This window comes from Pholcus phalangioides, unplaced genomic scaffold (assembly GCF_987345545.1).
Source record: "Pholcus phalangioides strain wild (caught in Gottingen) unplaced genomic scaffold, Ppha-v1.0 ptg000007l_1, whole genome shotgun sequence".
NCBI classification, from domain to species: Eukaryota; Metazoa; Arthropoda; class Arachnida; order Araneae; family Pholcidae; genus Pholcus; species Pholcus phalangioides.
In genome coordinates this window covers 52,124,670-52,137,347 of record NW_028301600.1, presented here as the reverse complement: position 1 = coordinate 52,137,347, position 12,678 = coordinate 52,124,670, and the positions used below count along the sequence as shown (strand labels likewise).

The 12,678-nt window shown below is 33.4% G+C and overlaps 1 protein-coding gene across 4 annotated transcripts in view; it reads right to left on the bottom strand.

Annotated features, from left to right (window-relative positions):
• Window positions 1–12,097, bottom strand: part of Agxt (Alanine-glyoxylate aminotransferase) — a 43,222-nt gene extending 31,125 nt beyond the window's left edge. Inside the window, exons 1-4 of one of the 4 annotated variants that reach the window (XM_089233482.1) lie at window positions 11,984–12,097; window positions 10,610–10,790; window positions 10,315–10,507; window positions 7,150–7,214 (exon numbers count right to left, since the gene is read on the bottom strand). In XM_089233482.1, the coding sequence (XP_089089608.1) occupies window positions 7,150–7,214; window positions 10,315–10,507; window positions 10,610–10,771 (420 nt within the window). In that variant the 5' untranslated portion in view covers window positions 10,772–10,790; window positions 11,984–12,097. Of the gene's footprint in view, window positions 1–7,149; window positions 7,215–10,314; window positions 10,508–10,609; window positions 10,791–11,502; window positions 11,907–11,941; window positions 11,959–11,983 lie in introns of those variants that run through there. The other 3 variants (XM_089233485.1, XM_089233483.1, XM_089233481.1) reach the window with 3 other exon arrangements.
• Between the last annotated feature and the right edge of the window lie 581 nt (window positions 12,098–12,678).

Below are 12,678 nucleotides of genomic sequence, written 5' to 3'. Positions count from 1 at the left end.
ATAATCACCCTGTATATCATAAACCATCACTAATTAATGTGCATTAATTATGCTTTATTAAAAACATTGTATTTGACGAGTTTTTATCAGTTTTTGTAAAATAGCCTTCCTAATTATGCATATCAAAAAAGTAATGGGAGAGAACATCTTTATCATAGGGTTAATAACATTAAGAATTTTCAAATGCAAAATAATTCCTTGAGTTAAGATATAAAATAATTAAATTGCAAAAGTTGGTTTTTATTAAAATTTAAAAATATTTATAGATTAATTAAAATGGGAATTGTGTTATTTACATAACTAAATTTTATTTTAATTAATTATTATTAAAAGTTTGAATGGTTTTTCGGAAATTTTATTGGTTTTGATGTACATGCTATTAAAACCAAAAAACCCGTTTTTTTACCAACCCTGAAAATAAATAGCCATGATTGTTTGCAGTGCATCTATGGTGTAAAAAAAACAAGATCAAAACATCATGGACTCCCAGAGCTCTGCCTTCTCTTACTCTATCTTGGGTGAGTCATGATGCCAACTGGTGACCTCTTGGAAGAGTCATCTGTCAGCTACAACATATACAATGCAGTCCAATGCCTGAGCGAGACATATAATGTGAAGCATGTGGAGAAGCAAATATTTCTCATTTTCCTCTGCTTTTCTAGCATGGCTGCATTCATCTGAAACACCACATCTAACACCCATGGCCTCCTCAAGGGTGGAGCTGACAAGACTTCAGCTGGGGTGCCTAGGATGATTCTTAAAATTTTTCTTGTTTGTTTTTTCGTGAAATAAATTCACTACTTTGGGACCTGTGAAATATCGGACAAAGAGGCCTGCCAAAGATACCAGCCTGAGGTCCTGCTGCACGATGTGGGAGGACATGCAAACACAATCCGGTCAAAGTGGTTAACACATGGCAACACAAAGTTCCCTATCTCTCAGAACATTTTCGCATTTAAATGGAGCAGGAAGGGGGAAGGAACTTTCTGATGAAAATTAATACTGAGAATTGGAAATTTTTTTAAATATTTCTTTTGTTCTCGATGCTCAAAATATCCAAGTTTTGCATATTATAGTCTCTGAAATGCACCAATAAACTTAAAACTATGTTAAAATAAGCACATTTATGGCCGAATTTTATTTATTTAGTCAATATTGTTTGGCCGAGGCCTATACAAGAGGATGCGGAAGTTATGTATGACAAAAATGACGATTGATGATACAGGAATATTTGGAAATCGAAGTACAATCTACAATATTTAGTGGTAGGTTGTTCCAGTTGGTAATAGTTCTTAAGAGGAAGCTAAATTTGTGACAATCTGAAGAAGCAAAGATGGGCTGTAATTTTTGGGAATGGTTGAGTCTAACAGAGAAATGTGAGGGTTATGGAAAAAGTTCAAAAAAGGCATTTTTACAGAAAAGTTTAAAAATAAGGAAAAAAAAACATTTTGCTCGAACTTCCAGGTTCTAGTAATCAAAGATGATATATTGAAAGGGAATTGCACTTTAATTAATTTGACAAAATTTATAAATGATTAATAATAATTAGTGTGGTTCACTTGCTTACACTTCATCGTGGCTCGATTCACATTGAACAGACATACAATTCTGACATATTTGTAAAGCGTTTTACCATATTCATAAAATATATGTTGCAAATTCGATAACTTCGATCATTTTTGAATCTTTTATTGCTGTTTTTGTTTAATTAATGTAAATTAATAGAAGTAAAAGAATCAAGTACTGGAATTCACAAAAATAAAGAAAAACATTCGGAAAAACACTAGAACTGTATTTGAAAATGTACATTAAATTTAAATTACTAGAGTATATTCCGCTTAACGTTCCCACTTAGAAAGTTTTCTTGCTTATTATGACTTATTTTGGTAATCCTAATTTTACTAACACTTGTTGTTAACAACCTTTAAACTTCCTGTTTAAAGCATTTCCCTACCTACGTTTTTCATGACGAGTTTTTGGAAAATGCTATAAGTGGGATTCACTGTATATGAGCTTCTCAATGTTATTATTTGTTTAAAAACAAGAGTTTCTTGCCACAAATAAAATCAAAGTTTGCAATCTCGATATATGAATATTCAAATTCAGAAATTCAAAAAAACGCCCTGGTATAAGTTGTCAAATATTAACAACACTAGCTGCAATCAGCCTATATAAACCTTAGATATAATTTATTTAAAAAAAAGCATTATTTATTTATTTATTTAAGCAAAAATACATTATCTTATCAGAGAATGAACTACTGGGGCTTCAAGCAATATAGCCTGCATCTTACATTTTTGGACCTTTGTGCTCTTAAATGTTTTTATGCATGAACTCTCTATTCATGAAACAAAATATCTCTAATGTTGGTACTGTACTAGGTGCCTAATTTAGATTGAGAAAAAAACTTGAGAGACGTGTTTTACTTTTTTTTCAGAAGTTCAGTAGTAAAAATTGTCAAAATTTAGAATTTATACATTGTATATCCGTCTTCCAGAATATATGAGTGAATAATTCAGATGATGGTGTTTATGACTGAAAATTTCTAAGTTCTCAAGCCTCCTTAGGGAATGGCATGACAGTTCAGAGATTCCCAGTAAGTCATGCAATTAACACTCTGAAGGACAGTCGAAGTTGCCTCTATGTTGTCCATGCTACAGGCTACTATGGAACATCGATAGTGGAAACACTGCCGGATGAAACCAGAAACATTCACCTTGTGTGCAATATTGGTACAACTCAGATTCTCAAAAAATTAGAATAACGCAAAAAGTCATCGTTTTCTTTTCTTCAACAGAGGATCACTAGATAAACAAACAATGGAAGTAAATGAAAAAATAGGAGTAGTAGTAAATGAATTGAACTTACCTGTGATGTTTGTTACATGTCAAAAATTACAACAACATATTTTTAAAAAACATTTAAGATATTCAAAAAATCAGAATAATCAGAAGAGATGGTTGACAATACTAGAATAATGGGGGAATTTCTGATTGGATAAGCGTCAGTGCCAAAATTTACATAAATCACGCTATCACAAAGCCATTAGACATATAAAGGCAGGCTTGCAAGCCGGTTTTATTCAGTTGTGTGTTAAAAATGGGTCGAAAGAAAGATTGAACAGAAGGTCTAAAATCTCTGGTAGTGAATCTCCACAAAGAAGGATTTACTCAAATGATCACCTAGAAAGCAAAGTGCTCTCAAGCAAGTGTGAGTAAACTTTTAATACATCATTTGAATGGTACCAATTTTCAGAGAAAACAAGCAAATAGTGACTGTAAGCCAATTACTACTGCGAGACCGGACATACTATTAAAAATATAGAAATGTCCTCTCCACTTGTCAATACAAGATTCATCGAAAGACTGGTTATTTGTGGAGATGAAGATCACAAGGAAGAAAATTCATCACCAGAATGAATATGCATGTGGCCATCTGGTTGGCCTATGTCATTCACGAGCTATTAGTTGATTGTTGATGCCATCCAGGTACGGTGCCTTCCAACATACATATATGTAATCTTCATCTCCACAAATAACCAGTCTTTGGATGAATCTTGTCTTGACAAGTGGAGAGGACATTTCTATATGCATGTGGCCATCTGGTTGGCCTATGTCATTCACGAGCTATTAGTTGATTGTTGACACCATCCATGTACGGTGCCTTTCAACATATATATATATATGCTCCAAGGTTGAAATATTCTATCTGATTCCATAGCTTAGATGGTAGAGCACTCGTCCGGCAAGTGAGAGACCGGGGGTCGAGTCCCCATGGGGGCAGTGATGAATTTTCTTCCCTGTAATCTTCATCTTCACAAATAACCAGTCTTTCCATGAATCTTGTATACTCTTAAAAAGCATAACAAGATTTCACAGCCTTTGTAGCGTCGGGTTCACACGTAAAAAGTGGAAAAGACTTGGTGTCAATACGTCGTCCTCCACCATACTGAGACAACTCAGTCATTATGGATATAAATGCTGTGTGCCCAAAAGGAAGCTGCTCCTTACACGCAAACAACTGAATGCTAGAGTACAATGGTGCAAACAAAGACAGTTATGGGGTGACTGGAATAGGGTTCTTTTCAGTGATGAATCATTATTTTGTGTGTTCCACCATGGTCAAGGTATCTGTTTGCATATCAACCATGTAGCATTCACTAAGCAGTGCATGAAGCGGTCAGTGAAATTTGCTACTTCTGTCATGGTATGGGGTTGTATGAGTGCTGAGGGCCCAGGGAGGCTTTGTATTTTGACCAGAAGAGTCAAGTCTGATGTACATCGAGAAATTATAGAATACTGCATGATATCATCTTCTGAAGATTTATTGGATGTTGATTTCATCTTCCAACAAGACTATGGGCATCTTCTCACACTTTGAAATTGACTACTGCTTGGTTCGAAGAAAAAACTAATTAAATTGCTTCCATGACCATCGAATTCACCACATTTGAGTTCCATGGAGTATTTACGAGGTGTTGTGAAGAAATGCCTTCAAAAGTTTGTTCCAAAAGATAAAAATGAGCGTTTAATGAGTTTGAAGTCACATGGGACAACATTTTTTTGCAAAATTGTTTGCGAGAGGTTATCAAAGCTAAGAGAGATGGCACAAAATATTCAACATTCATATAAATTCATTTGAGTGATTTATCATAAGTTTTGTAACATTATCATAATTTTTTGAATCAAGTTAAAAATTGAAATTTTGTAATTTTTCAGAAATGCCAATTTTTTCTAAATTTGTAAAGTTTGTTTTTATTTATACGTAACATTTTTCTGCAAAGTATGTAGAATCAGTCGACATAGTTTGGAAAGTGTGGATATTTTCATTCCGGTGAAATAAAATCAATTTGTAAATCAAGTAATGAATTTCACATTATTCTAATTTTTTAAATTGGAGTTGTACTTCCAGACTAGATGGCAACTCTAGTGATAGGGGAGATTTTCAAAGGTAAAAAATTACTAGATTACTTTTGTGGCTTCCCTTTTCGTTTGATGCTGAAAGCATGTTTTTTCCCTCTGGTTAATATTGCTGTTATTCTTTAATAGCAGAAAGAAAGGCCACTTTTTTCAGGAGTAAAGAATATGACCCCACCAGCATACACTCTTTTCCTCTTTGAAATAAGCTAATGCCATACATAATAACACTAAAAATATTTTAGGGGCTTTAAACTGAAAGGCTCCTTTCACAATCAATAATAGTTTAATGGGAAAAAAATAAATTTCAATCAAAAATTTCCAAAACATCTGCTGAGAAAGGAAAGGGTTTCTTTTGGAAAAATTTAAGCCCCTGAAATTTTGCTGCCTGGTTCGACCATGTTTTTCATACCCTCTTAAGTCCGGCCCTGGTAGGCTGTAAACAAAAAAAGGGAGCAATAAAATTAGAATAAGAGGATGGAATTGGGGTAAAAAAGGACCATTGTGGCCAAAGTAAGAAAATAGGAGAACATTTCTAAAAAATAGGAGTGTTACAAGGCCTGTAAGTATGAAGCTCCCTGAACATCACTTTTCCTGGGACCCATGATGTTGCCATGACTGCCATGCACAAAACCCCCACAAGAAGGAAGCGCACTGAACTGTAGCCCAGGGTAGGTGTGGACACAGGGTGATGTGTTAGGAGTATGGGCATCACAAGGGTAGGGCTGACAGGACTTCAGACCGGGGAATCAGGACTGTTCTTATAATTTTTGCTTTTTTCACACTATAAATGGACTAGGAGGGGGCCAGCAAAAGATCCCAGCCCAGAGGCTCTAATGCAAAATGTGGGGGCCCTGATTGGGAGGTTTGATTTATTGTGTAGGTTTGTTGAATCGTTCCATATTTCACACAGCACACAGACCTGTTTCCCCCACCCATATAATTTGGCTCTTGGAAGGTATGATCACCCAACTTCTGAATCTGTGCTTGGCCTAGGGTTCCACATATCAAATTTATAAGATGTTTATTATAAATTCAATTTGTTTAAGTATAAAGTTTCTCACTCTTGGATGAGGGTGAAAAGCCTTGGATAAAAGAAGGGGGCATAAAAAAAAAAAAAATTATCCAAAAAGGGCCATGGGCTGGAAAAGGTTGAGAAACACTGATATAGGGTACTTTCTCTTGAAATAAACAGATTGTGTGTTCTCCTCTATTTCAACCATAAAAATTTTATAAAAAATGTTCAATGATTCTCTTTCAAACAAACAGTTTTTGCAGAGAAAGATGTCCTCTCCACTTATTAATACAAGACGTATGAAAAACTGACTATATGTATAGAGATGTTAATTTTTTGAAAAGAAAAATTTATTGCTGCCTCCATGGGGACTCAGACCCCGGTATCTCTTATGCCAGACAAGTGCTCTACCACTAAGGTATGAAGACAGAATATTTCTTCTATCAACAAGTGGAGAGATTTTTCTATGCATATGTGTTGCAGTCCGGTGGCCTCAATGTCATTTACTAATTGTTGTCACTGTCCATTGAACAGCGCCATTCAGCATATATATATGCTCCAAAGAAATATTCAATGACTTCATAGCTTAGTGGTAGAGCGCTTGCCCACCATACAAGAGAGTTTGAGTCTGAGTGGAGGCAAAGATGAATTTTTTTCCAAAAAAAACTGTAATCTGTTTCCTGTAAATCTTTAAACTGTTTTTGCTTAAATCATAATTTTCTGAAGAACAGAAACTTTGATTCGAAAAACATAATAAATTGGAATTTTTTTAAATATATTAACACATTTGCATCAGACTATATTTCCTAAAACTTAGGTATTTTAGTGATATACAGATATGTGCATTAAACCTGTGATAATTATTTGTGTAATTATCACAGTTATTATTATTATTTTGTAATATATTTATCGAAATTTTCACTCGTATATAATGTAAATATATGCACTAACAAAGCCAAGAATGTACTACTGGAAATATATAATCCTGTTATCTAATAATTTATCAGGAAAGCACAAACATGCCCCAAAATGACAATTTTTGTTTCCAAATTACAACACTTATTTTTTAAAAATTAAAATTTTTGTTTCCTGATGGGAATGTGTTAATAATGTTTGCAGAAGTTTATGAAAATTTAAACTTCCTGAAAGTTATGAAATCATCTTTAGCTACATTACTTATAACTATTTTGCAAGACATAGTCAGTACTAAGATATTACAGTTTGCAACTCTTTCAGTGATGCGACAGATCCAAGTGGTACGGTGAAAGCAAAACAATGAGCACCTGCAGATAAAAAATGAAAAGTTATAAATATATATATAATGTGTTTGTATTTTATGTATATATATAAAATGTGTGCTAATAAATGCCAGGAGCGCTTGGGTAATAAAGATTTTTTAGAAACTATGATAGCTGTGGAGGACCCAGACCTTGTAGCCATTACAGAATCTTGGGTAAATGATGAGGATGAATCTTTCTTACACATCTCAGGATACGATACTTTTTTAGAAAATAGATAGGAAAAGGGGTGAAGTCTTGATTTAAGTGAAATCATGTTTGAAGGCTAGAGATTGTAGTGTATAGAGAAGTGTGACATTGAAACTACATGGATTGAGCTTGAGAACAAAAAGTATCATAAGCTTATTGTAGGTGTTTGCTACAACCCACAGAATCAGGCTCCAAACTATATCTTCAATCTTCATAAAGAAATTTGGAACATGTGTAAACAAAAGAAGGCAGTAATATTAGGGAATTTTTAAATTATCTGGGTATTGATTGGGAGAACCTATCCGCTAGGGATCAATACGAGTGAATTTTCTTAGGTTAGTGCTTGATAATTTTTTGCATCAGCAGGTATCAGAAGCTACTATGGGTACTTCTATTTTGGACTTTATCCTCACTAGTTCCGAGGATCTTCTTGAACAAGTTTTGGTTGGAGACACCTTTTCTTTTAGTGATCATAGGATTATTAACTTTTTTTGTTGCTTCTTCACGAATAAACCAAACAATAAAAGAATGGTTCCTTGTTTTCGAAGAATCAACTTTGAACTTTGAAGAAAACATTAGGGTTAATTTTCAAAGACTTGTTGTATGAGTGGGTGTGGTAAGTCAGTGGGAAGACTTTGGGACCAAACTCTCTTCAGTTTTGCATGATGTAATACCCTTTGTTTGTGAAAAGCAGGTTTGTTCATTGCAACCCCTCTGGTTCACGGATGTTGTGCATAATCTTTATCTTGAAAAGAGAAGGCATTCAGAGAATATAAAAATGGAAGAGGTGACCCGTCATCATTTACTGAAAAAAGGAGGGCGTTGAAGAAAGTGTTAAGGAATAGTGAAAAGGAAGTTGAATATAGGTTGGCAGATAACATTCATTCTGACCCAAAATCATTTTTCAAGTACGTCAATAAAAGGGGACGGTTGGCCCTTCTCGATAGAACGGTCTAGGGTAGAGAGCAATGTAGGTATATGTAGTGCTTTTAATGACTTTTTTGCATCAGTCTTCAATAGTAAAGGCGATAGACAAAATACTGGTGTGGCATCGGGTAACAAAATCTTCAACAAAATTCAAGTGGAAATCCTAAAACTTCTAAAAAATGAATGAGCAAAGCACCAGGACCAGATGATATTTATCCTAGGGTCCTCAGGGAATGTGCTAATTGTTGGGGCCAGTCACACACATTTACAAGAGTAGTGTTGCTGAGGGTATCGTCCCAAGGGATTGGAAACTTGCTAATGTGGTTCCGATATTTAAAGAGGGTATTAGAGCGGCTGTGTCCAAGTATCGTCCAGTGAATTCAACAAGCTCCCTCTCACAAATTTTGGAAATTATCATAAAAGGCAATTGGTGCAGTGGATAGATGAGAATAATGTATTGTTGGATAATCAGAGAGCTTGTTGAACTCACTGGACGATACTTGGACACAGCCGCTCTCACAATTTTGGAAATTATCATAAAAGGCAATTGGTGCAGTGGATAGATGAGAATAATGTATTGTTGGATAATCAGCATGGGTTCAGAAAAAAAAAGTTACGTGTAACCAACCTCCTTTGCTTCAATGATCACATGAAAGGCTTTGGGCAAGGAGGGTGCAGAGAAGAGCCACACATGCTCTTAATGGCACACTGGGCTTAAGCTATGAAGAGAGACTTGATTTTTTGAAAATGTTTATACTGGAAAAGCACAGGTGTTAGAGATATGATTGAAGTGTTTTTAAAATTTTGACTGGGATGGATAAAATGGACTACAAGATATTAATACATCACCAATCAACTGCTTCAACAAGAGGACCCCAGTATTGACTGGTAAGGGATACTTCTAGGTTGCAGTGTTTCAGGGAGTTTTTCACTAATAGGGTTGTGAAAAAATTGAATAGCTTACCTCCGAGGGTTATGATCATAACCAATCATGTTAGAATTCAAATTCTAACACGATTGACACGCTTAAAAAAATATGATAAATATATTGGGATAAATCGAGAAGCTATCCATATTAGATGAGACAACCATAATTTTTTTATGGGCAGTACATTATATTTATTATAATTATTGGTTTTTTATTGCTCTTATTGAATTGCTGTATTTTTGATATAATTTAGATATGTATATTCAACATATATATTTTTATGGGCATGTTTTTTCAGCTCCCTCATTGAACATTTTGTCTATTTGTATCAATCCTTATAGAAATAAATATGGTCACCTACATATAATAAAAGTTTTCAAATGCGGAGACTTTAAAACTCAGTATTTTTCTATGAATAATTTTTGGATTATAAAACATAAGAATTTCTTAGTGCAAACTACATACTGCTTCATAGGCCTATATGTGCAGCTTATTTTTTGAGAGGTTGAAATGAAGATATATATTTTGCAAATTTTTTTATGAAAAATAATTTTTGAATATGATAGTGATACGATTAATTTAATAGATGACATATAGATACAAGCAGAAAAATTGAATTTTTTTTCACAAAAACATGACAAACAGCCCTTTTTATTCCATATGAATTTAATTTTTTCATTCCTTCATTATTAACAAATGAAATTCCCGCACATGGATTACACATTGTTGCGGGTTAAACAATGTTATTTTTTTCAGTGTGGTGAAGTTTGTATCTGCAGATCATACATAGGAAATTATGGTAAACATATATTAGCTATTTGCAAAAGAAAACAATAGAAAATCATGAGTTTTTTTCCTCATAGAACATGATGCTCATATATTTTAATTAATATTTAGATATATAAATTTTGAAGAATTTACTGCTGCACATGAAAGGGCAATGCGATTTTAGACAGACATTGGATATAACGTATCAAAACTTCATTGGAAGAAAATCAGAACATTGAACTCTCGGGGAAAATCAGGAAGATAGAAAATTACCTATTCTTTTCCCAATTTCCATTGCTCGTTCTCCCCAAATTCCATTAATAACACATAAGAATTTTTCACCTTCGTCTAGAAGGTTGATTATGGCTGTTTCCATGGCACAATGTCCAGTACCACTTATAGCAAATGTGTAATCATTTTTTGTTTGGAATGCATATTTTATTCCATCCTTGGTGCTTTCCATAATCTGTGTTTAAGAAAAATGAAAAACAAAAATAAAATTTTCAGCATTAAACAAAATTATGAATGAAAATTCTTATTAATATCAGTTAATTTTGGACAGATTTACCTGCAAGAAATCTTCATCCATATGACCTAACATCTGTTGATTTGAAGCATTAATTATTCGTTGAGGGCAGTTTGAAGGTCCTGGTCCCATGAGAAGTCTTTGGGGAACATACAATTTATCCATCAAACTACGTGGAGGTGGGATTTTCGCAACAGTTTCCATATTTGTTCTACAATTATTACTGAATAAATATATTTTTTTAGAAAAATGAATAACTTAAAAACAGAATTTATAAAAAAATTACTATACATTTTGTTATTTTCACATGAGAAAGAAAACAGTTTTTTTTTAAGATATTGCAAGTAATGATATAGTGGTAGTTCAATTTTTTTTAGGCGAGTTATTTAGAATTAAAAACTGCTACGATAATAAATGCAGTGAAACCTTGATATAAGAATACTCTCAGACAAAGAAAAAAATAGTTATAGAGGGATTATTGTTACATCAAGAGGCAGCAGTTTAACAGAGTATCGACATTTCCAAACAAGACTTGAAAAAATATCTTTGTAGAGGGATTTATTGTTATATTGAGTATCGTTGTAGGAAGGTTTCACTGTACTGGAAATAGCCAAATCAAAAAAAAAAAAACATTTATTTTTTTTTAATTAGATGTAATCAGTAGAGGGGAAAAAATTTAAATTTTTCACGCTTTGTAGTGGAATTTTCACAAAATATATCAACAAATTCACAATCACCAGATACACTTAAAAGAACTTAAGTCCAACAAAAACAATTCAAAACCATTTTTCTTTGAGAAAGAAAAATATTTTCTTTTATTGCTTGCTCATGCTTGAAAAAAGTATAAACAATTTTAGTTTTTTTTCTACAATATTTTATAATATTTATAGTCATGTATATCTTAAATATACTCTTTCAAGTACAAAATTTTAAACCTGGAATTTTTCATATTGCCATTATACATATTAACATAGGCATAAATTTGTATCCCGCCCATGATCAAAAGCCCGTTTTTTTTGTTTTTTTTTGCCCCTATCTCCATAATACCTATAACAATATTGGGTTTGAGGCATTTCCAAAAACTTCACGCTTATGCATATTAGTTGATTAATTTTTCAATTAAGAGAAAATAAATCTATCTACTCAAAAGGCAGATATAAATGATAAAACAAAACATGGGATATTTATAGTCATGCATATCTTAAGTGTAACTTCCTTTCAAGTACGAAATTGAGTGACGTGGGATCTTCGTGTTACCCCCTTACCCCCATACTATCAGTTGATTAATTTTTCAATAAATAGGAAATAAATCTACATAAAATCATCACATCTACACAAATTGTGGGTATAAAAATATAATTTAAAAAATATAACATGGGATATAGCGAACTTTCCCTGCAGTGAGATACGACTTACACATAAACTAAGTTTAATCAGTTTCAGGAGTCAACTTCGAAAAGTCATCCTTATCAAATCTGTCGTCTGCTATTTTTCTCCCGAGGAAAGGAGAAAGTCGAATTTTCAAACTGACCGGTGAGAGCTGTTGAAGAACAGCCAATCAAAATCTTTCTATTATTTTCTTTAGCTCAAAAATTAAATTAAAGTCCTCTACTATTGATCGATACAATTGATTTGATTCAATTGACTTTACCTTAGAGTAGGCTAACTATATTTCCTCGAGAGAAATACGGGACATCGAGATTCCAAATACGGGAAAATACGGGACATCGCCAATTATCGCCAAAAGCAATGCCAAAACCAAACAAAGTTGCCAAATATTGTTGAAATTACGAAAAATCACAATGGCGGGAAATGATGCATTACTGCAAATTGCAGTGGATTAAAATGTATTCCACGAAAAAAAACGTTTACCAAGGCAAATGTGGGAGATTAATATCCCATATATAATTGTAACTATCATAAAATAATTTATGAGTTGAAAAATAATTTCAATCTTCGACTTCAATAAAGAATAAAAATTCAAGTAGGCGTCGCATGAAATACGGGAAAAACCGGGGCACTTTTGCCAAAAAGTCGAGACGGCCAAAAAAAGAGAAAATACCGGGACTGTCCCGAGAAATACGGGACGTATGGTCACCCTACCTTAGAGG